This window comes from Parambassis ranga, chromosome 17, assembly GCF_900634625.1.
Source record: "Parambassis ranga chromosome 17, fParRan2.1, whole genome shotgun sequence".
NCBI lineage: Eukaryota > Metazoa > Chordata > Actinopteri > Ambassidae > Parambassis > Parambassis ranga.
Genome location: NC_041037.1, coordinates 13,202,938 through 13,229,748, shown reverse-complemented (window position 1 = coordinate 13,229,748; position 26,811 = coordinate 13,202,938). Strand labels below are relative to the sequence as shown.

Below are 26,811 nucleotides of genomic sequence, written 5' to 3'. Positions count from 1 at the left end.
CATTGTTTGGGAAAACCCCCTTTCGTGCACTCAATTAGCGCCCCCTTCACCATACCAGCACCATGAGCAGGAATACACACCCCATTTGTTCTCAGTCACTCCATCAGCAGGCTGCCATAGCAACCCTCACAGCAAGGCTGGTCACATCAATGGGACTCAATCCCTAGACTCATCTAACAGCCAGTGCTTCTGATAATTCCCCAGGCACAAGGAGACAAGCATTTCCCCAGAGTCCATGTGGAGGTGAAACACTCCTAGCAGCGTCTGCCCACACATCATGTCAGTGGCACCTGTACAGCTGTAAGCATGGAACACCCAAATCCCAAACACATCATACAATCAACATACAAAGCACTTCATATTCCCAGGCAGATATATTTGTGTTATTTTTCCAGAAGCTTGGAATGACATTTGACAATTTCAAAAAACTAATGACAGTGTTATGTCATACAGGATGATATCAAATGTTATTTTGATTTAAGGCTCTCATGAATTATATGCATAGTATCACTTTGAACAAAACAAGACAGAGATTCACATTTTACAATAATGTAAGTTCAGACCAAAGTAATCATAACAGCATAATCATCATAGCATCATTGGAGTTCATCAGATCGCACAAAAGACCCAAGTCAAAACCCTATCACATGACATCAACATGGCATTCTCCAAACATGGCAGGAAATCTAAACAATAAATAACTAAACACAACACAAGACAATTAAGTTTCAGTTGTAAGGCCAATCCACCCAGAGCAAAAAGGAATTCTGTTTATACACAAAAGCTTTTTGTGTAATATAACACTTATTCCAGTCTGTTGCCAGTTGAGATGTACATATAACAGTATAAAAGATGCGAGAGGCAACAGTGACGCCTCACTGATGCACAATTAATGGCAAATATTTACTTCAAAATTCATTGTACAGAGAATAACACAATTAGTCTTTGTCACAACAAGTGCATTTAGGTGACTGACAAAACCAAAACCAGATGCTCAGGAACTCCAAAGAGCATCATGTAAGGTCAAAGTAAAAACACTTCAACAAAAAGGATGAAGCAGCAACATAAAAATATAAATGTTAACATAATATACTTCATCTAATAAACCGTGTTTCCTTTGTTGAGCCCTTTGAATTGAACCGTGTCATGAACAGATGAGTATATTGTTTTTTTTCCACAGATGAACATGTGTGAATCTGACATAAATGATTTTTGTCTGAGGCTCCTGATCAACATTTGGCATGTTGTTGCTATGGTGAGCTCAAGAGTTAGCTGTAAAGTCAGCCATCAGCGCCCCCATGTGGAAAAATGTCAAGTATTATTTTAGCTGGAACAAAATACTGAAATTTGAAGAAGCACCATGGAGGTTTGGAATGTGATGAAGGCTGTAACGATGGCTTGTGTCACTTTGGGTTGGATCTGACCTGTAGCTGCTTTAAACTGTGATGTATGTCAGTGCACTTCCTCTGGCTGTTATGTGTTTTAAAGTCTGCCACACCAAGAAATAAGTGGTCTATGATTCAATTTCGATTCACAAAAACATTTGTTCACTTATTTCTTATACTTCTTATAATCAGAATACTACATTCATTCAGAAGGTTAAAGCAAGGCAACTGGACATGTAGAACTGCCTTCACCCTTTGCTGCTCCTTCAAGCAGTGAAAAGTCTTTAAGAAAATTAATTTGCCTTGCTTCAACCTTCTGAATGAAAATGACCTGGATGAGTGAGAATCTTCATTAACTATCGTACTTTCACATCTTTTGTTCCTTTTGGTCAAACCTAGGATCTCCCTGTGTACACCCAGTGTCAAGGCTTGCTGTACCAGTTCATGGAGCGGCGCAGAGCTCTCTCCCAGCACTGGAGGACATGGACGTAGTCCCGGCTCAAGCTTGCAGCACCCTCTTTGGCTGCCCCTCGGGGTAAGAACACCTCATCAGTACTCTGGAGCTTTTTCAGCTCTTCACGGCTCCTCCAGAAGCCTGCAGTCACAGCCAGAGACAGACAGAGAAATTAATTTCAACATAGACAACACGGGCAGTTGTACCAAGGTGTGTTTACACATACAGTATACCATATGTCAAAAAAACTGCTTATTCAGGTATATATACATAGATGTAAATGTCAGTGTGGACAGAAAGCCGTCAGCCATCAGGTAGATCACTGTCTGCCTTCTAAGAACAAATCGTTCCTTTTGTCTGACTAATGTACAACAATCTAATTACATCATGTGAATAATTAAATGCAAAACACGTTACATAACAACAGCAGCTCCTCCTTCTGCTTCTTCTGTCAGCAAGAACAAAAATAGGACTTCTGATCAGAGCCTTTCAAATAAAACTTTGTCATTTGTTGTAATATTTTTAGAGAAAACCTAAAAGTGACTCAAAAATGTGTGAGTCTCATCTCGTTTCCATATTATTCAATTGGTGTTAAGCAGCCGTAGAAGGCATGAAGAACTGCCCCTCTCTAAACACCCTGCCCTCCCGCTTAATGCGGACCTTGATGTCATGTACAAGCATCTGTCTGCATACCCACTCCGAGTCCAGCGACAAAGGCAGCACCTAGACATGACATCTCTTGGTGTTGTGGTCTGGCTATCTTCCTACCAAACAGGTCTGCAGTCAGCTGCATGACAAAGTTGTTAGAGGAAACACCACCGTCCACCCTGAGACAGAAAGGAAGAGAACACTCAATTATAGCTCAATTCACCTTACTGTAACATTATCAGACATATATTATGCAACATCAGTATCTAACTGAACTGCATTAGTCGAGGCGAAGTACACTAGAGTCCAATCTCTTACACCCAGTTTGCTGGCCTAAAGCCAGACTGTAAGATAAGATACCACAGTGAGGAAACGCCTCTCCTGATCAGCTGTGACACATGTGGACGAGCAAACACTGTACCTGATGTTTGTGATAGGAATGCGAGTCTCCCTCAGCATTGTCTCATACAGTTGCCTGTTTCTGGAGAGAGTACAATAAAGGGTATCAGAGAATGAACAAGAAAAATACTGATGTCTCTTTTACGTGACTCACCTGAAGGCAACAGACTCCAGAATGGCACGGACCAGATGGCTTTTGGTGGTGGAAGGTTTGAGGCCCATGAGTGAAGCACAAGCTTTGGGATCATTCAGAGGAGCCTTCAATAAAGCGCACACACACAAAAAAATGTTAAATGTCTGTAAGTAACACACTGACCTGATGAAAATGCTAAAGTTGTGTTTTGGATACATTTCCATCTCAACAGTCTCTGGTCAGTGTGGGTGCAGCTTTACAGTTCTGCATGGTACAGTGTACCATGGTACCTTTTCATGAAATCTGTACATATCAGCTATAAACATTCAGGACAAACACTTACAAGGGCCAGTTCACAATGGAGTGCAGAGAAAAAAAGAGACAACTATGTTACAGAGAGACAAAATCAAGTGGCTAAAAAACATGTGCTACAACAAATACAATGTTTGTGAATACGAGTGTGTAAACACATTATATCTTCATCAACTGTACATAAAAATAAAAGCATTGCGCACTCATCTACCTGCAGGCCACTAAAAGAAGGGACAAAACACACTCCATCTGCATCACTGACACTGTAAGCCATGTCGCTGGTGTCTTGGACATCTGAGAAGAGCTCTGCAACAACACACACACACGACCTTTGAATTTGTCAATGTGTATAGAAGACTATAAAAAATATGAAAAAAGTTGTTAGTCTAAAAAAGTTTAAAAAGCTAAAATAATAAATATAATATAAATATAAATAGCAGCTATGGCACCAAAGAGAAATGTGTTTCAGAGATATTTACTGAGGTTAGCATGCTAACCAGCTAGTCTAGTCTTGAATCCAGACAGAAACTGCACAGACCCCTGACGCACCTTCAAGCATGATGTTAAATGTCAACAACCAGCCACAATGAAGTCAGCGCAGCTTTCACATGCACCTCACCACTCACCTAGCTCCTGTGCCCATTTGATGGCAGTGCCTGTGTCTGCTGCATTGCCCTCTGCCAGGTACACCACCTCTGAGCCGATCTTCCATCCCACAAGAGGATACAGACCTACAGCATATACACATAATATGCCTGTCTGTATGGATACACTTGGATGGGTTTTAAGGTGTGTGTAGCTCATTTACCTGCAACTGATGTATGTGGCTTGTTCCCAGTGTTGATGTCCATAAAGGTCCCTGTTCCCATGGTGATCTTCACATCACCAACATTGAAGCAGCATTCTCCAAACATGGCTGCCTGCTGATCTGCCATCTACAGCAGAATGAACAAGATAGAATAATGTTTACATCTCAAACCATTATACTTAAAATGTCTCAAACTCACAGTGCACACCAGCTAGAAATGTCTACGGTTATAATTTATTTCTTGTTGCCTGCCTTTATTTTGATCAATGGCCTGTTCCAGCTGATTGACACCTTTACAATTGGAAACACATTTCCTGCTGATTAGCTGAATAAAGTCCTTTTTACGACATAATGGTAGCACCACGCTGGCATAAATGAGTCAGAAGGTTGCCATGAATGCTTCCCTTAAATCATAATTACGCATGTAACAGATGGCGTAAAGCAGAGCCGACGACTTACCACTGACATGATGGGAATGGATAATCCGAAGATGGATGGATCTGTGGAACCAAAGTCATGGCTGTCGGAAAATGTGAGAGAAACAAGAGAAAAAATAAAATCATCTCACACACAGTCTCCATACAAAGTACAGTGCTTAGAGGTGCTGCCTGTCTGTATTTCTGCCTGCCACTCTGTTAACCACACTACTCTGTCAGATTATACTTAAAGTCGTTTTATAAGAACACTTCTTGCAGCAATATATAACAATTCAAAGGTAAAAACACATGACATAAAAATTATTACATTGCTGATGTTTTTTAAACAGTAATATAACACTTGAAGTGAATTTGAGCTTTGAATGAATCATGACTCAAGTTTGAAGCAAATGGTTGACTCACCCTGTATTTTCTACTTTGGGAAAAATAGAGAGAGGCAGAGACACAAGAGAGCAGAGAAAGCCACTCCAACACATCTGTGAAACAAGTCACATGACAGAAATATGAAACAAACACACACACACAAACAAACAGAAAAACTCACACCAAACACAGAAACACAGTGACTGACTAGGACATACACCACACCTGATAGGTGTCAAAAATCCCAGTTGAACTGGCATTAGAGTAGTCTGTGGCATGGACGCGTCCTGAAACAGATCAGAAGAGAAATACTTCACTGTCTGCTTTTTTAGAAAAGGCGGGATTTTTTTCTTTGCATGTGCAAAAATCAACTATTAACTGACACTTTTTTGACAAAAAAAGTCCCTCTTGTTTAAGCTCAGATTCAGCTTTCCAACTCCGCCTCTTCCACAGGAGCTGGAACATTCCCGAGAAGTTTCAGCCAATCAGTGATGCAATAGGATTGGAAGGACAAAGAACATTCTGTCTGGATCCTAAAAGCTGTTCATGGCAAAATCATATATTCTGCATTTGCAAAACAGCCACAGTGTGCTCAGAGTGGGGTGACTAATCATCAAACGTACCTTTTGTTAGTCTGAACAGGAGCCAGGTGTCTATTGTACCAAAGCAGCAGTTTCCTTCATCTATTGCTTGACGAACCTAGACGGCAAAAGAAAGGTTATAAGGCTGACATGAAGTGAGTAATACGCTGTCTCATAAAGCAGCCGCACCCTGATGTAATATAATCCTTGTTTTCTTTCTTTTTTGTGTGCGATCATCACACATTTACAATGGATAAATCTCACTGGGTTTTTGTTGACAGAATCAGTATGATGCTTACTTAGGGGGTGGCCTACAAAACAAATTGCTGCTGCAATACCGAATACAATTATTTGTTTTTGGTATTTGTAGTGCACAAACATACAGCCAGACTACTGTGACTTCTGTTTATAAAGTAGCTCTTCAGTGCTCTGTGGTCCTGAATTCACTGAAATCCTATATTTAAACAACAGTACAATGTCCAGTGTACTTTTGGAGGAGGCCCATAACATGCATCACACACCTGCTTGTAATGTTTTAGGGCCCAGACGAGGCGAAAAGTTATGTGTTGGGTGGAGAAGACAATAAGACTTGCTGCAAGGGACCGCTTCTGCCTGGTCAGGAAGTAAACCACCTTCATCACGCCATGGATTGCCTGAGATTGTTGTAAAAACAAGAAGCCACACTGTATAAAAAGACACCCAATCCAGCTCTGGGACCAGCACGTTCACCGGCGCAAAAGTTTTACCAAAGTTACATTTATTCTCATTCAACAAACTTGAATACATGAAGGACAGGACTCTTGCCTTCATGGTGCAGGATCTGTTCCAGGACTTCACAAGCTCTGCAGCCCTCTGATCCTGCCAGCTGATGAAGTTATGGAAGGGAACTGCAGTTCTCCTGTTAAGGAAGAAGAGGGGAAGTGAGGAGAAGGATCCAAGGCAGGAAAGAAGGAGAAATGTAATCATGAGGATTATTTACCTGTCCCATGTTGTGAAGGTGCCTCTTTGAGTCGAGATGCCAAGAGCCTCTATCTGGTGCATTTGTATCCCTGCATCTTTATAATTAAAAATGGAGAGAAAAGAAGATCAACAAAATCAACAGTGAGCACAACACAGACATAATGTTAATAAAAACATTCATATTTTAGTACACTGTAATTCGGTACACAGCATCCAAAATATACATAGAGCAGAGGGCTGTTGTATTGGATTACACTCAGTGTAACATGCACCCAGAGACCCCCGTTTCACTTGCTCTTTGAAAACAAACACCATATACAGGGATGTGCAGAGACCTTTGGATGGGCAGGTGCACAAAGTGAAAAAGGGGCACATGAAGCATGAATTTGAAACACCATACAGAAACACCCCGTACAATGTAACTGGTTGAATCGAACCAACCCGTATTCATAGAGGGGATAAAGGAGGGGTGGAGGTGCAGACTATATCCTGGTGGATATTCTGGTGGATTTCATCACCTATATTACCTACAGAAGTGAAGGCTTAACTCAATAACTATTACTGAGAGAGTCAATAATAACTCCTTATTTATTTTAAGCAATAAGCACTTTGGGCATCAAAGGTAAAGCCCCCCCCCCTTCTGCACGTGCCTGATCATATAGACCATGCATTCTAGCTTATTGCAGTTAGTGGTTATTGCAAATGGAAAATTAATCCCATTCAGTCAGATGTGACAGCAGGGACTGTTGCAGCTGTACCTTGTACAGCTCCCTTGACTACAGTGATAAATCCAGTCCATATAGCATCTGGGTCCATCTCCACATGCCCCTCCTCCGGATACAGGAGAACAACCTGAAGAGACATTAAAACATAATCACACATTAAATGTGTGCAGCATAAAGTGTGTGGCTGTTTATATCACAGGGATAAATCAGAAGGCATGAATACCTTTGTGGTGCATGATCCTCTTATGTTTGCTTCCTTGTCATAAACGTGACATCTGATTGATGATGTACCGATGTCAACCGACAGAATGAAGCGTTCCTTCTTATAACCGTTCCGTTGACTGCCCATCGTAGAAAAGCGTGTGCTGTGCCTCCCCGTCGTCACAGTCAGCTCATATTAGCCCTGTTGCGCTGAAATCTGACCTTTGGAATGCTGTTTGTTTGCAGCCTTGTTCCCGTTCAACCTGTTTATAAAAGCACGGTCTGTTTTTCATACTGGACTAATACTCCCACTTTGTGGGCAGCAATACAAAGTTCGCCTAGTCTGCGAGTCGGAGTGTTTGCCAAATTCAATAAAAAGTCGGTTTCTGTAAACCTTAGCTTGGTCGATAGCTGAAATACAAAGTAAAAGTAGGGGCTGGTCAACTAATGAGTTAGGCTAATGCTAATTGGCTATGTGGCTAGATGTCAGAAAAACAAGTATTAGCTGAAACTAATCATCGAATCATCTATCGAATTAATGACTTCCTATCTAAAAGAACATGATCCAATATTGGCGTAAAAAGTGCGCATAGCAGTAAGTGAGGTAGATGTATATGAGGAAGCCGCAATCTGGCGCGTATGTGGGTAAAAAGCGTAGACCTACTGAACATTTTGCCCTTCTCGGTATCCGTAGTACACAAATCGCATGCGCAGTACGTACTTTAAAAGAGTCGCATGTGGATGTTTTGAGCTCAGCACGCGTGTAAATTACACGGGCTACGAATCCGTACTGCAGTCCGTGTGCTGATTTAACACACATCATGGTAAAGACAGACGTATCGATTATGTTACATTGCGTTTAAAATAGCTAGACTTTAAGACATTTGCATTACGTCAAGCTAACTGTTGTTAGTGGTTATTTGGAGCCAACCAACAAGCTAACAGTTGGTTAGCCGGTGGAAGAGAAAGCAGAATGTATACAGGCGCAATTTAAAGTTATTTACTGTGCAGTCTGCCAGCATGACATAGCATTACATTTAACACGAAGTTCTGGATTACTTTCTAAACTGCTAGTTAACTGACAAGTCGATTGCTGCTTTGATTTACTTACAAAGTCGTAATGTTATACATGTGTCTGTTTTAGGCTACAAGACGTAGTAAAAGACAAAGCAAAGTGGGCAAAGCTGAAGAAGAGGAGGACACTGTTAAAACAAGCAAGTCATGTTCTATGCACAACTACAATTATTTCAGTAAATAATGGCTATAACCCAGCATCATTCAATCAATAATCATTGCAGGAGAAAACACTGAGACCGTCTCTTCAAGGGAACAAACAGTCAACATCACATCCACTAAAAGCGCAGAATTGGAGATGAAACAAGAGGAAGAGGAGGGCTGTGAGGAGCAAGGTACTGAAAGCGCATTACACATGATGAAAATCTGAGCAGTGTAATAATCATGACATCTTTTTAGCTTCTCAGATGAACATAGAAGTAAAGGGAAACACCTGCACGGTGACTGTGTCCTGGGAGAAGAAGAATGAAGAAAGAAACGGTGAGGACACCGAACAGATGACCAGTGCAGGTGAAGCTTTTTACTTCTTGCATGATGTAAATTATTTACTTTATTATACATGTAATTGTAAAGCATGTTTATATGTCACCAGAAAAAGAAGAAAAGACTCTGAAAAGCTCTCCAGCTGATGCAGTTGACTACACTGAAGAAACTCCCAACCAGGCTGCAGACATAGACATGGAAAAAGCTGAAGAAGAAGGTACTGAAACATACAACACCAGATACAACAACACTCAGTGTCTGAGGGAATATCTGACCAGTGCCGCTATGATGTTTTTTTTCTCAGAATGCCAAAAGGACAGTGTCACTAAAGACACTGAAACTGTACCCTGTGAGAAGACTAGGAAAAAGACAAGGGGTAAGCATGTCACAGACAGCTTTAGTACTTTGTAATATCTAACCTCTTCAGTTCCTTGTTTGTTCTTTTTTGGAGAAGTTCTTGTGACTTTTCAGGTCACAAGTCTGACTTGTTGGGGCTTTCCAGTTGAAAACTCCTGCTGTGATATTCTGACCTCTTGGAGTAAACATTGCAGTGTATTAACTGTAATAAGTGATAACTAACTAACTTTTATGTTTCTTGCAGTAACAACTAAAAGGAAGACAGACCCTGCACCAGAGACCTCTCCATCAAAGAAAACAAAGCTTATTAATGATGGTATGAAGTCATAATACAGCCAACAGCGGAATGATTTGTCTTGTAGGATGCCTCATATTCCTGAAAAGGCTTTCCCATCACTCATTTCACACCTTTGTTATGTTGCAGGTCTTTCCCTTTTCGTTGGCAATCTGAACAACTCTAAAACACAAGAGGAAGTCAAAAGTTCGTTACAAAATTACTTCATAGAGCAGGGTGTCCTGTTTCAAGACATCCGTTTAGGCCGGACCAGGCGAGTACTTTGTGTTTGCATAATTTCTGCTGTACAATAACAACAAGACTGAAGTTAATTTATGCTGCTGTAGGAAACACGCTTTGATAGATGTGGTCTCAGAGATGGACATGACCAAAGCCTTGAAGCTGAATGGAGAGGTGATCCTTGAAAAGCCAGTGTTGATCACCAGAGCAAGAGTCAGGAGTACAGACAAAGTAAAAGCAAAGGCTCCTCCACTGGACAAAAAAGGTAGACAATACTGCGCAGTGTTACTTGATCACTCACTTTTCTGTGTTTTATTTCACTTTTGGTGCCATTGCACAAGATGCCATTCATTTGAAAAACATTGCAAAGTCCAAGATGATGATGATGATGATGATGAAGGTGTGACCTGAGGAATGTCTGTTGTTGGCAGTCAAAGATGGCAGATGCTTGTTTCTGAAGAACGTGCCGTACAACGCAACAAAGAAAGACATTCTGAAAGTCTTCCGAAAGGCTGTTGCTGTCAGGTTTCCTGGTGGAACTGAGGGCCCGAGCCAAGGGTGAGAGTTTATAAAATTCTGCATCACTTTCACGCATACGCATAGTTGTGTCGGAAGACAACCATGCACCGCTGGTTTATTTGTTTGTATGATCATGTGTTCAAACATCTTACTTTACACCAGCATTGCCTTTGTGGAGTTCAAAAATAAAATAACTGCTCAGAAAGTCCGGCAGAGAAAACAAGGAGTGAAGATCCAAGGCCGGGTTTTGATCGTGAGCGGTGTAGGAGAAGCAAATATGTCTGCAGTCACCAAATCTAAGGCTGATGACAACAAGGGAAAAGGTAAATCATTGAGTTTTTTTAAAAAGTGAACAAACATTGCTCAATTTAATAATCCCTGTATTGACAAAACTAATCCCTGTATTGACAAAACGTTATTCTCACAGCTGCAGCTCCAAGTAACATCTTATTTGTGAGAAATCTGCCTCATACTGTGAGAGAAAAGGACCTGAAGAATGCCTTTCAGAAAGCAGTCGGTATCAGCATACCTCGAAGCAATGGCAAACGAAGAGGGTATGTACATGTAATCTGGCTTGTCTACTTCTTGTTAAGTTTTTTTAAGTTTTACAGGAAGTATCTGTGTCTCTTGGCAGATTTGCATTTGTGGAGTTTGCCTCCGTGGCAGATGCTGAAAAGGCCCTGCAGGCATCCCAGAATATTAAAGTCTGCCAAAAAGAAGTCAAAGTAGAATTCAGTGAAAATGCAAAGCCAGACAAAGAAAAAGGTAGTGCTGAATGTTTGTTTCATATTATTCATGTGTTCTCTAACTGTGGCACTAAACATTTTCAACTCCCCTCTTCAGTCTCTAAAACACTGATTGTGATGGGCCTCGCCGAGAGGACGACCGCAGACACACTCAAATGTGCCTTCGAAGGAGCCCTCAGTGCACGAGTCGCTGTAGATAGAGAGACAGGAGTTTCAAAGAGGTTGGTAGCATTAGAGAGGCTCGTCAGCAGTAAAGGAGTGAATGTCTTTTTAATGTATTTTCCTGTTAAAACTGTTTCCTGTCGCATTTTTACCAGGTTTGGCTTTGTGGAATTTGAGAATGAGGAAACTTCCAAAGCTGTCAAAGAAGACATGGAGGACTGTGAGATAGACGGCAGCAAAGTGATGGTGGCTTATGCAAAAGCCAAAGGGGAAAAAGGTCAAGGCGCCAAAAGACAATCTGCAGGTCCAACAGCTGGCAGAGGAGGTAACAGTAAAATACAAGGGCACATAAACAGGGATTTAGACCAACTGTTTTTTAGAGTTTGCAAATAAAGTTAATTTGGAAACGTATTGATTGGATCCCAGTAAGAACACGAATGTTACTCTGCTATCATAAGAAATTCAGTTTTTGTCACTGTGGTGAAGCCTAGTTTTATGCAGCTCACTGGTTTCACACGCCAAAACTCTAAAACCCACTATAGCACATCTTCTCAACACCAAATTAGTGACCACACAGTCACTCTCTACTGCAGGGGTCTCAATCTCAACTTACCTGGGGGGCCGCTGGCGGTAGAGTCTGGGTGAGGCTGGGCTGCATCAAGTATTCCACAAAAAAAGGGGTTTCAAAAAAAAGTACAACTGGTCCAATTGTCTCAATCTTTATAACAGGTCAGAACATTAACTGTTCTTCAGAACATAGAACCTCAGAACCTCTTAGTTGATCATGTTCCAACCATGTGACCAAGTTGGCTAACTTGTCAACAAACACCACCAGAAGCTGTCACGTACCTGAGCTATGGTAGCCCATAAGTGATAAAACAATATAAAACGCTCTGGGCAAGCCTCAGCAAATAAGTGTGTGTGAGAAAAATGTGCAGGCCGCACTAACACTAAACCTTGATGTCAAGTGGGGGGGCCACAAAATATCAACAACAAGTTTGAGACCCCTGCTCTTCTGATTTACTAGACAACGGAACAAGGTGATAGTGTAGATGGTGATTTTCAACTCCTTTTACGGGACTTTAGTATCAAGAGAAATGATTCTGTGATTGCATTGGAACTGTGCCCCCAACACATGTGAATCAAATCCTGATAAAAAGTGATAACATGTAATTAGAAAGACGGATGTAATCATGAACCTGTAACCTTGCTGCCACTACATGAGTGTGTGGGATTCATCGCAGATCAATACATATATATGACATTGTATTGTTAGCAAAATTAAGAAAGATCCTAATTTGAGCCTTTAGATTAAAGCTTTGATCAAATCCTGAATTCAGCACTTTTCTGTGTTTTGAGAATATTTCACCTCACCTGGTTTGTGATTAAAATAAATTAATAGATTGCTTATATTTCTTTTAGGAAGACGACTTGGAGCTGTCACACTGCAGGCTGCTGTTAAAGAAGTGAACCGCAAAAACTAACTGGACCTGGGAAAACCTCTTTATGTAACCTGACACATGTATGTGCTGTCATGCACAGCTATTGGTATAAAATGTATTTTCTGCCATCGGTTTCTAAATAATATGAAATTTGTTTTTTGTAAAATGAATGATAGAGTTTTCTGTGTGAACACGCATTTCTTTTTAAAACCAAACCAGATGTGCTGTGGTGTTTCGTTAAAACATCTGGTAAAGCAGCAGAGGGTTAACCCAGAACTGTGTGCAACTTCCGCCAAGTCACAGACTTATTTCTTCTCTGCCACCGACCTGAACTAACTCCAGTTTTACAGCTGAACACGCCACATCCTCCCACCGGCGGGTCGATAATGATTTGATGCGCTATAACTGCGTAAAAAAGAGAGAGAGGCGGCTGCTGAGTGTGCAGTGGCGCAGGCTGAGCGCGCCGCACACACACGCCTCCGCACAGCTACGATTTGTCGCAACTTGAAGAAATTCAGCCCGAACGTGGGTCTCCTCTGATGACCTCACATCCTGTTTTCCCCACTTCCTTCTGAATGGACCGGTTTGGGATGGTCCGGCCGCCGCGCAGCGTGGGTTTCTGTTGTGTCCGCGCGGTAATTCAGACGCGTGCTGTGGGATCGGCGGTGTGAACAGGCTGCAGAGGGCATCCGAGCCAACTTTTACTGCGACCATTTACTTGCACAACTATGCAACGTGTGACTTGTTGATACAGAAGAGAAGAGGCTTCGGTAAGTTATTAACTCGCAGCTTATTTACACGATGATTCTGACGTTTGGGGGAAGTTGGAGTAAATGCGAGCTGTGTGAGTTCATCAGCAGCTTTAAGGACTTTGTATCATGCTGCTAAAAGTGACAGAAAACGGCTCCACGTAAAGTAGTTTGACCCACAGTGAAACATCGGAGTTTCTTTTATACTATTCTAGACATTTTTTCATCATTTTGAACGAGTTACCATCGAACACACGCACACAGTGCAGCAGGGTGTGACTCCTGCACTGTATAGTTTAATAGAGTTATGAGGGGTTAAAGTGGCTGCTCTGTGAGGCACCTTGCACCCTTTGGCTCCGCTCAGCACATCTGGACACTGCTTTCATTCTTACACAGTAGTCCTTAAAGCTCTGTCCTGCTGCACATGGATGCAGCTCGCCTGAATTCCTGCCTCACTTTGCGGCTCAACCCACCTCCGAGAGGTGGATCTAGCCGGATTGGAATCAAACCTGCTTTAACTGGATTTGTGCTGTTCAGATTGAGAAAAAAAATCACTTTGGAGTAGTTTTTTTTTAGTCTCTTCCAGGACCTGTTGCAGAGAAGCATCCTCACAGCACCATGTTCATGGGGACATGATGTGCTTTATCCTCAGTTATGATGTAAACATGTGTCTCTTCTAACCAGAGATGTATGAAGTAGCAGATACTGTACCAAAAAATGACTTCAGTAGAAGTAGAAGTATTCTTTAAGCACCATGCTCAAGTAGAAGTATTAAAGTATTCCATGTTTAAAGATGTACTCAAGTACAAGTATGCAGTTTTAATATGTTATACAGTTAATAAAGAAAGCAGTCTTCTGTTCATATAGTTCTGAGAGGCAGGGCGGAGCAAACTGAACCACATGTTGTGAGACAGCTTGATCGTCCAATGACAAGCCAGCTCCACCGAACCTGCTTGCAGTCAGTTGCAGAGCCATGCTGCTCTGGCAGTGATACTGTCATTGTAATGGAGGCTCTGCTCCAGTGGTCACTGGTGGAGGGTTTGTCACTTGTTCATGTCACACAACCTAAAGCCACAACATGAAAAAGAGGATACAGGGATGGATTCTCAGCCTTTTTACTTAAGGAGCTTAGATGGGAGGGAGTGGTGTTGAATAACAGAACAAACCTAAACAAATTATAATAATAGTAATAATATTATTACTTAATTATCATTTAATAACAACCACCAGGCAAACTCTAATATTTATAAAAGAACAACAAACATTAGTAACAAACTGTTCCCAAGCTGTACTGGAAATACAACCTCACATACAGCACATAGAGCGGAGCAGTCATTCTGATTACTATATTATTAATCTATCTCATATTTATCACTATAGAATAAACATAAATCAACAATATAGCATGAACTGAACTAACACATTATCCAAAGAGTATAGAAGCACACAGGATGAAGAGGAACAATGTCACTGAGGCATCTGTTCCACTGAAAAACAACACAAACCCTGCTGCTTTGGTCAGCAGTGCACTCTGCTGAGAAGCCTCCTCTCGGTCTCTGCCTCCTCTTAGGCAGGTATGTGCTGATCAAGCCTCTGTGATGCTCGGGTGTGTCGGAGTAAAAGTATTCTTATCAAAAATATGTAGTGAAAGTAGAAGTAGGAGAAAAGTACAGTAGTGAAGTAGTGGTACTGACATGTACTCTGTGCTCTTAACGATTTTCTGTGGATAAACAGAGTCAGTGTGATGTGGAGACGGAGGAGTCTGCATGAGTTGCACACATGTTATTGAACATGTGTGCAAGGTTTCTGTGTATCATAACCTATATCCTGCACAGGCTCATTGCTTCACACCATGCATGGTCCCATTTATTGTGAGGAATTGCACAAGCGTGCATCAATAAAGTTGTCAATCAGTAAATCAGATAAGGGTCATATGGAGGGTCAGTCTGGTGTGATGCTCATGTGATTGTGATCAAACCTGCTATTGTGCTTCAAAACATTGACTTCTTTAATGATCAGAATATCAATTCAGTGAGCTTGCGTTCCAGGAAACACATGAAACGCCCAGTGAAGGTAGATGTTTTCCTTCAATGTCATCGTTCTTTTCAGTCATGTTGTTACTTGCTGGAGAGCTTTCATCTTTTCATGCTGTGCAGCTCATTATTCATCATGTAAAGATTTCTGCTGGCTGTACAGGTTACACATTAAGGTTTCTTCTATGTTTGGACTCTTCCTGGTTTGTCTACATGATGACAATGAACTCATATAACAGAAAGGTAAATGAGTGACTGCCATCCTCTTCCCTGTTTGGGCTGATTTCAGTCAAGAAGTCATAAAGTCGAGTCCTTACGAGCCCTTGACCCAGATTGTAACATTTTAGAGCCAAACACTTCCTCCTGTGATCAAACACCTGCTGCACAGGCCTTTATATTTGTAGTAAATAACACGATGTCTTTTTATTGTTCCTTCGAGCTGTGGCACATCTGACAGAATGAAGACGAAAGAAGTAGAAATCATCAACCAGGGCCTGGAGGATGAAATGGTAAATGTTTCCTTATTTTATCTTTTAATCATATAGAACTTTTTATGGTTTGGATTTTATACTACTAATTAGAGGCCGTCAAACACAAGTGTCAAGAACTGTAGTGCTTTGGTCCCTTTAAGCAGACATACTGTGTGTGGTTAATCATCACTCTGGATTTAAATATGAAGCTTGGTGTAGATTTGACTCTTGTGGAAAGTAAGATCTGCTCACAGCTCACCAGTTTGGACTACACAGAGTCCCCTTTAGAGTCACACTAGCTATTTCCAAAATGTAAGCTAAGCTAAGCTCAACTTTGTTGTTAGTGTAGATGTTAGTTAGCTAAACTATTTTCCACATAGAGGGAATTGTCTTATCGGCCCATTACTAATATGGCCATGTGTTTGCTCTCACCTGTGTGTAGGAGGTGTGGGGTTACCAGCCCTGTCTGTGGAAGATGATCCTGGTGTGTGTGGGTGCTGTCTGCTCCGGTGGTCTCTTGCTGCTGCTTCTCTATTGGCTGCCTGAGTGGGCTGTCAAAGGCACCTGCACACACACCTCTCTAAAGAACGCACACACGCTCCTGCTTAGGACCACGGTAGGAACTTTAATTAATTTAAATCTCACTCCTGTGCATTGTTCTTAAGTTTCTCTATTACACTGCAAATGATACATTCAGTGTAACAGGCACAAAAACATGTAGGTCTTCGTATTGTGTCACAGGATGAGTTTAAGCAGTGGTTTCGAGCAAAAGTACACGTGATTTCGGCTCCGGGTAAGAAACCCTTCAATGATTTGGACCTGCAGTCCGAAACTCAGCTGCCAAACAGAGACCACAGTGTCGGTGAGGATCATGGGAAGTGTTGCCAGAGGCAGCCTGCACAGGTTTGAATTTTCTTGTCACAGTGATCAGCTGCTTTTAGATGACTGTCTGTAAAGCTGTGACAGAGCCAATATCTTCTTTGCTCTCTTAGATCCAGTACTTCACCCACCACAGCACTAAATACTACTGGAATGATGTGATACATAACTTTGAGTCATACAAGTAAGAGTCCCCCAGAAACATCAGAGTGTGTTGTGTGTCTCTGCTGCTCTGCACACTAGAAGTGAATGTGTGTGACTTTTCTAGAGGCCTAGAGGATGTGAATGTGAGCTGCGCAAGCATCCACTCTGAGCACAGCTCCGGGCTTTCTAAAGCGCTGCAGGACTACAGGTACATGCTAATAATTTAATAATTTATTCATTAATAAATGGTGGAAGAATATCAATGACATGACAAATGGACAAATTATTGTTGTTGTTTTTGTTGTTGTTTTTGATCAGGAGGTCATTTTTTGGGGAGAATGAGATTGCTGTGAGAGTGCCGTCTCTGTTCAAGCTCCTCATAAAGGAGGTGAGTTTCGAGTGTGGCAGCTCTTCTTTCAGCTAACCCTAAATAATCATCAATATTTCTTCTTCTTGTGCTTTTTTGTCTCTCTCTGGCAGGTCTTGAACCCTTTTTACATCTTCCAGCTCTTCAGTGTGATACTGTGGAGTGTTGAGGACTACTATTATTATGCTTCAGCCATAGTTTTAATGTCTGCCATTTCAATAGCTACCTCATTGTATACCATTAAAAAGGTGAGTCAAAGCAGAGCCTCAGAATACGATTCATTCTTTTGTTCTGGTCTTGACTTTGGTGTTGTTCTTTGATCTGAATCAGCGTTCTGTTTTTTTTTCCAGCAATATGTGATGCTCCATGACATGGTGGCAGCACACAGCGTGGTCCGTGTTTCAGTGTGCAGAGGAAATAAAGGCATGTTTGCTACAGTGATGAGGCTCATAAAATCAGATAACACATTTTGTTATGACGAATTACTATGTTTATGCACTGAACTACCCCTGTTTTATTATTTTGTAAAGTATGAATCACATTATTGCCTCATGAGTGACTGCAGAGAGTGTGTATAATATAGATCTTCTCTCTTAATTCTGATCACAGACATTGAACAGGCCATGTCCACTGAGCTTGTGCCTGGTGATGTCATCATTATTCCACCAAATGGGTTGATAATGCCCTGCGACGCCGTGCTCTTCCATGGAACCTGCATAGTGAACGAAAGCATGCTAACAGGTGGGATACATTTAAAATACATGATCCAGTTTGATCATCGTCATGAATAATTATCCAAAACCTCTTTTGAAAGTTATTATAAGCCATTAATGTCTCATTAATACAATATTAGTAGGATGAAACAAAATAATTTAAACCCATTAAGATGAAGCTGTCATAGAGTGCTAGTGTTTTTACATAATGTTACAGTAGTGGTTCTGTTCATGACTGTTTGTCCTTCCAGGTGAGAGTGTACCAGTCACCAAAACTAGTCTGCCCAGCTCAGGAGAGGAGGCCGCCATGAGCTACAGCCTGGAGGAACATAAGAAGCACACCCTGTTCTGTGGCACCCACGTCATCCAGACCCGCTTCTATGCCGGTGAAATGGTGAAGGCTGTTGTAGTCAGAACAGGTGAGACAATCAGGGGACAACACCATGTAATGATGGAGAGTACACACTGATCAGAACTGAAGGGATTTGGCCTCTAAATGTGACTACAACATCCACAGGTTTTAGTACAGAGAAGGGCCAGCTGGTGCGCTCCATCCTCTACCCTAAACCCACAGATTTCAAGCTGTACCGCGATGCCTACCTGTTCCTGCTGTGTCTGGTGGGGGTGGCAGGCATCGGCTTCATCTACACCATCGTCCTCAGTATCATGAACAAGGTATTGGTGCTGTTTAAGAGGAGACACCTTAAATGTGCTAAGCGTCAGCAGCTGATGGTTGTCTCTTGAACTGACCCAGGTCCCGGCTAAAACCATCATCACCGAGTCGCTGGACATTATCACCATCACCGTGCCACCAGCCTTACCAGCAGCCATGACAGCCGGTATTGTGTACGCACAGCGGCGTCTGAAGCGTGCTGGCATCTTCTGCATCAGCCCCCAGAGGATCAACATGTGTGGGCAGCTGAACGTGGTTTGTTTTGACAAGGTGATCCTCAACTGTCATTGTGTAAAAGGTTCCTCAGATGTTACATCAGAATGAATTCTAGGAACTTTACATGACTCATTCGATGCAGTTAATCTCGCCTTCAGAATGCATGAAGATGATGATTCTAAGCATCAAAACCCACTCGCTGTCCTGATGTCTTGAGGCAGAGCTGTGGTCGTGTAATAATGCTTTTTGTTTCCATCTCATATTATGTTAACACAGCAGTGGATTAATGTAAAAAAGCATCTTCAAGGACATAAATCTGACAAGCAAGAATGTAGATTTGATTACAGACAATCAGCAACAATTTTGCAACAGTTTTACTGCTTCTGGAATTTTATTATTTTGTGATGTGGACCCATTTAGCAACAGGAATTTGACAACTGTGGGCTCTTCAGGCTGATTTCCTGTCCTGAGGTGTGAAGCCTTATATAAGTTATTGCTAACCGTCTGTTTCCATCCCTCAGACTGGCACTCTGACAGAGGACGGTCTGGACCTGTGGGGTATTCAGAGGGCTGAAGATGGCAGGTAGGAGGTGATGTTTTTTTGATGATATGATTTGTTTTTTATCAGGATTGGTTAATAGAATCTTATATTTCCTTGAACATTTTCTGCACATGTAGAATAGGTGCTCCGAAAGCCAAAGGATAGACAGCATATAGAATATGACTTTATGTCCATGATTATGTCTCTGTGTCTGGATTTATTCAGGCATCATATCCAGTCTGGATAAATAGTGAACAGATGGATTTCATTTCCTGCTTATATATTCAGATTGTTAGTGAATTCCAAATGTTGCACAGAAATCATATTACTGTTGTGTTTTCACATGAACTGTTCATAGTACAGCATCAGAAATATTCTGTGGTTTTGTCATTGTCATTGAGTCAAGTGTTCCCTCCTTATTGCAGCTTTTCTGCACCAGAGTCTGAGGCCGCTAAAGAGAGTCTGGTGAACACTCCATTTGTGGCCTGCATGGCAACCTGCCACTCACTCACCAAGATAGAAGGAGAGCTCTCTGGTGACCCTTTAGACCTCAAGATGTTCAACGCCACAGGCTGGGTAGGCAAAGGTTTCCAGACCAGTCTGTTAAAGCTAGACCTCACCATGATGACATTAAGATATTATTCTGTTTCAGATCCTGGAAGAGCCCACAGAGGAAGAGACTGCACTCCACAATCCAATAATGCCCACAGTGGTACGACCTCCAAAGCACACCGGCCCCGAAGCCAATCAGAACAATCTAATGACTCAGAACATGGTACAGTGATCAGCATCTTTGTTTAGCAATAAATGTATGTAAGTCCATGTAAGAAAAGTAACGTTATTAATCCTTTTTTTCTAGGAGCTTTTGGAATTATCAGTAAGTTTTCCTTTTTTCCATTAAAAGATGATTCTTTTAGTAATTAGTAATTAGTTTACATTGTGTTCATGAATATGAATATGATTGTCATTAAAATTGGATTGTGAAAAGTGAAGAAGTTGAAGGTAGTGAAAATGTTTTATTTGTGTCCCTCAGTCCTGTGAGATTGGTATTGTGCGTCAGTTCCCCTTCTCCTCAGCACTGCAGAGAATGAGTGTGGTCGTGAGGAGGCTAGGGGAAAAACACATGGTCACCTTCCTCAAAGGGGCGCCTGAGGTCGTGGCCAGCCTCTGCAAACAGCACACAGGTCAGACACTTGATGTGTTAAAGGTGTAGGATGAATATTTCATTTATCCTTTAGCATCTCAATGCATCTCAGACTCAATGCATCTCAGACTGACTCCGTCCTTTACTTCAGTCCCACAGAGTTTCACAGAGACTCTGGAGACCTACACTAGGCAGGGCTTCAGGGTTATTGCCCTGGCACATCGACAGCTGGAGTCCAAACTCTCCTGGCACAAAGTCCAGAGCCTCAGCAGGTACGTCTCTACCCACAGATAACACCGTCCACAGTGCAGGCGGCTTCACCCACGCTTAAAATACTGCTACCCTGTGTGTGTGTAATGAGTGCGAAAATATGGTGCATTAACAAAACAGTTGAGAATTAATTGATTTAAAAGCTCACGGGAAGACATAATTAAAAAGGACAAATTACTGCTTGTTGTGGATGTTTACCGTCATGTAAATGTAGGAAATCATTAACTAAAGTAAACAGTTTAGAAAACTGAATTGCAGCTCCTGGACTGATGTGGCAGCTTTATGAGGTCTAATAATGACACAAGCAAATGTTGTGTTTGAAGACATGAAATCTATTAAATGTCAGTATTTGGAGCTGTGTGATTTTTGTGCTTTAGAGACCTGATCGAGACCAACATGGAGTTCCTTGGTCTGATCATCATGCAGAACAAAATTAAACAGGAGACAGCTGGTGTTTTGCGTGAATTACGAGAAGCTAACATCCGCACTTTGATGGTCACAGGTAAACCCAGCACAGCGAGTTGTGTCACTTACTTTATGTTGTCATGAATGTCCATGTGAGCACTTTCTCTCCTCTGTCAGGAGACAACATGTTGACGGCGATATCGGTGGCTAGAGACTGTGGGATGGTCCGTCCGTATGAGAAGGTCATTATAGCAGATGCTGTACCTCCCAGAGATTTCCAGCCTGCCAGTATTACCTGGACTTACACTGAAAACCCTGCTCAGACTGTCAACAACCAGGTAAGGTTTACAGTCACAAAGCCAGAAGCAGCTCTGCATAGGTGGTGTTAAGTTAAGCCATTTTGTTATAGCTTTAATATAGCGGCATGTTCAGGCATGTGTGTGTCAGATCAAAAGAACTGAATACCTTAAAACACACTAGTCACTGCCACAGAGCAGAAAGACGTCCACAAATAGAAAGAAAAGGAATATTAAATCTGTGTTTGTCAGTTTTCTGTTTCAGTAATGTGTGACTCATCTTCTTCTCCAGACTGTGGAGATAAACCTGGATGAGGGCATGTATCACTTTGCTGTGAGTGGCAGAGCCTTCGCTGTTATCACTGAGCACTTCCCTCAGCTGGTCCAGAAGGTACAAGCTTTGGACATATAAACACAGTCAGATTCAAGTCACACATACACAAATCTAACTTTTACTGATGTCTTTATGTCACTGTTGGTACTTTCTGTAACCACACGGGGGCGCTGCAGCTTGTGCTGAGAGCCACTGTGTTTGCTCGCATGGCTCCGGACCAGAAGACTCAGCTGGTGGAAGTCCTGCAGAGCATCGAGTGAGTCTCTCTTTTACTTTGAGGCACTGGTTCCACACTGCTGTTCATCTTCGTTTCCATGTGTTAGCAATCATTTATAGCATCCATGTGAATAAACAGCCTTCACACATTTTTCTTCATCTTCCAGTTACACTGTTGGGATGTGTGGTGATGGTGCTAATGACTGTGGAGTAAGTTTATTTTTGTTTTTGTCAAAATGTGTCATCTATTACAGCAGAGATGCTGCTGCTGATGCTGCTTTTATAATCTAGCTTACATGCTTATCTGTCATGGTAAAAGTAGAGGTTATACTTTGTGTTTGTTGGGTTTAAAGTTGTAAATATAATGTTTGACTAAAGGACAGAAAATCTGGATGTGCATTTATAAATGAAAGATTTTTTTGCACTGTGTGTTTTGATGTTTTTGGTGCTTTTTTTGACACAGCAACCACTGACTAAAAAAAAGTGGATTGAATTTCATTAAAAATTGCTCCAACTGAGGTGCCACACGATAAAACTGAACTTTCCACCTCTGGGATTGAGTAAGAGCAAAGTGAGTTATACTAATTAAGTTTTCTCTCTCCCTCAGGCTCTAAAGAGAGCTCACAGTGGGATTTCTCTGTCAGAGCTGGAGGCCTCGGTGGCTTCACCCTTCACATCCTCCACCTCAAACATCTCCTGTGTCCCAAACCTCATCAGGTATACAGTTATTATTCAAAGACAGGACATGTGGACAGGTTACAGCACTGTTTCCCATGTTGACTGCTGTTTTATTGATTATTATTAGAAGTGATGCTGCTAACATGAAACATTAAATTGCTCTGTTTTTGTTGTCCAAAGGGAGGGGCGGGCTGCCCTCATCACATCATTCTGTGTGTTCAAGTTCATGGCTCTCTACAGCATCATCCAGTACCTCAGTGTCACTCTGCTCTACTCTGTAAATACGATGCCCACCCTCACTACTTTACATTGTTTCCAGAAGTGGGTAGATCCAGCCTGATCTGTGACTGATTATCTTCTCTGGTATTTTAGATCCTAAGCAACTTGGGAGACTTTCAGTTTCTCTTCATTGACGTCGCCATCATTCTCATCATTGCCTTTACAAGTGAGCAGACAAGCATCTGAAACATTTGAGTTCACGGTGTCAGGCAAAGTTTTAACCTCGCAACTGTCTGTTTTTGTCCTCAGTGAGTCTGAACCCAGCGTGGAAGGAGCTGGTGTGGCGTCGCCCACCGTCCAGTCTGATCTCCGGTCCACTGCTCTGCTCAGTTCTAACCCAGATCCTCACCTGCCTGGTGTTCCAGGTCCTGGCTTTTCTCTTGGTACGGCAGCAAAGCTGGTACGAGATATGGACGCCTCAGTCAGAGTGAGTAATGTCTGTGTTTTTACGTCATCTAGAGTCTGTGTGAAAATCTGAATAACACAATGGCATGTATGCAAAGCTGCTCTCTGAAGGGGTTGTTAGGATCAAACCTCCTGCTTTCAGAGTTGACCTTCATTCATTTTCTGCATCTTCTCTTCTGCTGCAGTGCCTGTAATGTTTCCAGGTCCAGTGTCTCACACAGCTTCAATGTAACAAGCCCACACGACCATAAAAACATCAGGAACTATGAAAACACCACCCTCTTCTACGTCTCCTCCTTCCAGTATTTGGCTGTCGCCATTGTGTTCTCCAAGGGAAAACCGTTCAGACAGCCAAGCTACAAGAACTGTAAGATCTCACCCATCAAAGACACTGATAGAAAGAAAGAGAGATAATAGACTGATAATTTTGTAACTATATAAAAATATGTACATTTTTCTTCCATGAGGGCCGTTCATGCTGTCCTGCATGGGGCTGTACTCTTTTCTCCTCTTCATCATGTTGTATCCTGTTTCTGCCATCGACAACTTCCTGGAGGTAAACGTCTCATTTTCTCTCACTGCAGCTTGATCTCAACAATAACTAAGGCCCTGCTTTAAGATCAAGAGAAGCCCAGGAGCCCGGTGAGGAAGTGTAAATATGTGTTACATTAACTTGTCCTCTGCCTCCCCTCAGATTGTGTGCGTTCCCCATGACTGGCGTGTTACTCTGGTTGTCATTGTGATAGTGAATGCGGCTGTGTCGTTCTTGTTGGAGGTACACCCACCCTAAATGCTTTCTGTGACTGATCTCCTGCTTTTCTATGGAAAAACGGTGATTTGCATGCATTGATCTCTCTCTCACTGTATCAGTGCTCAGTACACCAAAGAATCAATCAGTCTAATGTATTTTGCTTTCAGTCCGAGTTGTTGTTGTCTTTCCGTGGCTCAGCTGATTCTCAGGTTCCCACTGAAATCTCTTGTAGATGTTGATCCTTGACATCATCTTGTGGAAGCTAGTTTTCAAAGGCAATCAAGGGGCAAAGCGCCCCACTGAGTCATCTTCTGTTGACGCCTCACAGGTTGGGAAGCTTTTGACTACATTTTGTCTGATTTTTATAGTTTCATTGTCACTGAACTCCTGTTTCCTCTGCTTCTCCACGTAGTTTCCTCTGATCTGTTTCATATTTTACATAGTTATACTTTCTTCAGTACACCTCAAAAATCAAACATCTTCCTCTTTAAAATGTCAAACATTTTTTTAAATAAAATTTAAATAATGACGCACTTTGCAGAACTTATTTCCAGTATACTTCTGCACGTGGCTCACTAACTTTTATGCATTTTCTCAGTTGGCCAATGAACGCTTGGGCTCGTCCTTCCTCTCCTGGTTGTTCTGTCGCAGAAACAAGCCCCCGAGGACCCTCTACAGGCTTCTGGCTCTAGAGATGCAGGAAGACGCCACCTGGCCTCCCAAACCCTCCACTGTCACCTACGCCAGTGATCCACAGTCTCACATCTCAGCACCTCCCTGACCCTGACGTGTCTCTCAACCCAAACACACAGACTGCACCTGAATCTCTCAGTTAAGCTGTACGTTGGGTTAGGATGCAACATGGTGTGTTGTACTCCACTGAGCAAAATGTCAAAGAAGAGGCCTCTCACTGTACTGACTGACACTGTGAAGTGATGTAAAGTCCTTTATATTTTGACTCACCTCAACACCCTGCGCTTGGATTTTAGCTGTACTGTGATGCCACACTGCTGAAACTTGAGCCAGAGGATTGGTAAAGGAAACATTCCGTCTTTTAGGAAATTCAGTTATTGGCTTTCTTGCTGGTTTATATATGCATAAGATAGTTGTTCAGTGTAGAAGCAGGAATCGCAGCAGTGGGAACCAGCTCACCAGGTGCAAAGGGAGAAACAAAACTAACATGCACATGTCATTGCCTGGCAGCATAATGAACATTCCAGATTACAGCCATGACTCAAAGTGCATTCCTCTGTCCTCACACTTGCTAATAAGAGAACATAAACAAATGCTGCAATGTGACTTGCACTATGTATGTATGAAATAATTAACACAATATGCAAACATGCACTGAACAAGGCTCACAAAGTGCTTGTAGCTAGCTTTTAATCTACTTTTTCCCCATTTTTACCAGACGGCTCTTAACACAATACAAATCTATAAGGACCAATCCATTGTTTCCAGTTTGGCGGTGCTCTGTCTTGTTGGTTGTCTTTTGGAGGCATAGTGTAAAGACAGGGGTCACCAACACACAGCTCCAATCAAATACACACAGGCACATACACGTCTGTATTAAGGATTGTGCATCATGTACAACATGTAGCTGTTAGCCACATGTTGTCAGTCCTGCAGAAAGTACTGAGTGCTCTACAGCAGGTGTAGCTTCATAAATAAACAATAAACTACAGACATGAGGACGGTATCAATCGTCTCATCTAACTCTCAGCAAGGAATCAGAAAAGTTGTTTTCTTATAATGTCTTCAACAAAATGCAACTACTACACCAGGCACTGTACGATGGTCTTTCCATTGTTTAAAGTTTTGATCATGTCTGTTTTGAATATTTGAATTGAGTGAGGCGCTTTCTGATTCGTTTCACAGACTTGCCAGCTATCAGTCAGACATTAGCTGCTGCTATATGTAAAACAAACAGGTTGTATGAATTCGAGGAAACACGTTCATAAAATGTTCCACTTCTGCTTCAGCTGAAATTCTTCCTGTGGAAGAGAGAAGCAGGGAATACTGTCCCTTTCCTTTTAAAATGATCAGAGCCACCATCCTCTCTCTCTCTCTCTCTGTGTGTGTGTGTGTGATTTTACATTCATTCATTTGATGATTCCATTCAGAAATAAATTTCTGCTCCAGTTCCCTACATACGACTATGAAATAAAACGTGTAAATGTTTGCATTGATTACATCATTAACAACACAAAGGTACTGTACATTACTGACGTTTTGATTAATTAATTAAGACATGTTAAATTAATCAAGATGAATCATTGACACTTGCTGCTGTGACGATTTTATATAACCGCTGAGGGGATGTTTATGTAACTTTGTTATTTTTCTAGTTCGTTTGACAAAGTTAAATCTATGTAAATATGAAAATGTTTATTGTTGCAAAATAGAGCAATATTTTTAACATTGTAATACAATGTACTTATTTTTTTATCTCTACAATAATAATAATAATGTTCCAGTGTATCCACAGATATGCCAGTGTTTGCTCTGCAGAGCTTCTATCACATTTCCCAATAAATCTGTATAT

The 26,811-nt window shown here is 41.7% G+C and overlaps 3 protein-coding genes across 4 annotated transcripts; 2 read left to right on the top strand and 1 right to left on the bottom strand.

Moving 5' to 3' along the window:
* Positions 1–355: 355 nt before the first annotated feature.
* On the bottom strand, positions 356–7,737 carry gk5 (glycerol kinase 5). The gene is made up of 16 exons (XM_028428580.1): positions 7,429–7,737; positions 7,239–7,332; positions 6,500–6,575; positions 6,325–6,418; positions 6,042–6,173; positions 5,563–5,638; positions 5,165–5,226; positions 4,979–5,052; positions 4,599–4,659; positions 4,140–4,266; positions 3,958–4,062; positions 3,543–3,637; positions 3,041–3,144; positions 2,909–2,968; positions 2,533–2,666; positions 356–1,980 (listed from the first exon to the last, which is right to left on the bottom strand). Exons 1-16 carry the CDS (start codon positions 7,552–7,554, stop codon positions 1,808–1,810), a joined length of 1,593 nt encoding a protein of 530 aa, XP_028284381.1. The 5' UTR covers positions 7,555–7,737; the 3' UTR covers positions 356–1,807.
* A 317-nt stretch (positions 7,738–8,054) lies between these two features.
* On the top strand, positions 8,055–12,884 carry LOC114450443 (nucleolin-like). The gene is made up of 16 exons (XM_028428569.1): positions 8,055–8,230; positions 8,551–8,620; positions 8,705–8,815; positions 8,880–8,990; positions 9,073–9,180; positions 9,268–9,339; positions 9,565–9,636; positions 9,745–9,868; positions 9,942–10,099; positions 10,266–10,392; positions 10,516–10,676; positions 10,781–10,907; positions 10,988–11,118; positions 11,197–11,320; positions 11,417–11,586; positions 12,684–12,884. The coding sequence occupies exons 1-16, from the start codon at positions 8,228–8,230 to the stop codon at positions 12,743–12,745; spliced, it is 1,731 nt and encodes a 576-aa protein (XP_028284370.1). The 5' UTR covers positions 8,055–8,227; the 3' UTR covers positions 12,746–12,884.
* A 107-nt stretch (positions 12,885–12,991) lies between these two features.
* On the top strand, positions 12,992–26,811 carry LOC114450414 (probable cation-transporting ATPase 13A3). Of its 2 annotated transcripts, XM_028428493.1 has the most exons (33): positions 12,992–13,473; positions 15,925–15,994; positions 16,398–16,571; positions 16,697–16,858; positions 16,948–17,018; positions 17,103–17,186; positions 17,297–17,366; positions 17,459–17,593; positions 17,696–17,768; positions 17,955–18,086; positions 18,310–18,477; positions 18,576–18,733; positions 18,813–19,001; positions 19,469–19,530; positions 19,914–20,064; positions 20,141–20,263; positions 20,348–20,365; positions 20,522–20,672; positions 20,784–20,904; positions 21,280–21,404; positions 21,485–21,645; positions 21,896–21,994; positions 22,114–22,193; positions 22,321–22,363; positions 22,761–22,870; positions 23,012–23,108; positions 23,204–23,276; positions 23,360–23,537; positions 23,701–23,882; positions 23,983–24,071; positions 24,210–24,290; positions 24,499–24,594; positions 24,865–26,811. In XM_028428493.1, exons 2-33 carry the CDS (start codon positions 15,944–15,946, stop codon positions 25,045–25,047), a joined length of 3,690 nt encoding a protein of 1,229 aa, XP_028284294.1. In that variant the 5' UTR covers positions 12,992–13,473; positions 15,925–15,943; the 3' UTR covers positions 25,048–26,811. The 2 variants fall into 2 exon arrangements, with proteins under 2 accessions (XP_028284294.1, XP_028284295.1); XM_028428494.1 differs by lacking the exon at positions 24,499–24,594.

Coding starts and splice junctions, on each gene's coding strand:
- LOC114450414 (XM_028428493.1), top strand. CDS start 15,944: ATGAAGACGAAAGAAGTAGAAATCATCAACCAGGGCCTGGAGGATGAA. Junction 17,367..17,458: donor TCAAGCTCCTCATAAAGGAG/GTGAGTTTCGAG, acceptor TCTCTCTGGCAG/GTCTTGAACCCTTTTTACAT. Junction 21,646..21,895: donor CTCAGACTGTCAACAACCAG/GTAAGGTTTACA, acceptor CTTCTTCTCCAG/ACTGTGGAGATAAACCTGGA.
- gk5 (XM_028428580.1), bottom strand. CDS start 7,554: ATGGGCAGTCAACGGAACGGTTATAAGAAGGAACGCTTCATTCTGTCG. Junction 6,576..7,238: donor AGTCAAGGGAGCTGTACAAG/GTACAGCTGCAA, acceptor TTAATTATAAAG/ATGCAGGGATACAAATGCAC. Junction 3,638..3,957: donor CAAATGGGCACAGGAGCTAG/GTGAGTGGTGAG, acceptor GTGTTGTTGCAG/AGCTCTTCTCAGATGTCCAA.
- LOC114450443 (XM_028428569.1), top strand. Junction 8,816..8,879: donor GGAGGGCTGTGAGGAGCAAG/GTACTGAAAGCG, acceptor ACATCTTTTTAG/CTTCTCAGATGAACATAGAA. Junction 10,908..10,987: donor AGCAATGGCAAACGAAGAGG/GTATGTACATGT, acceptor GTCTCTTGGCAG/ATTTGCATTTGTGGAGTTTG.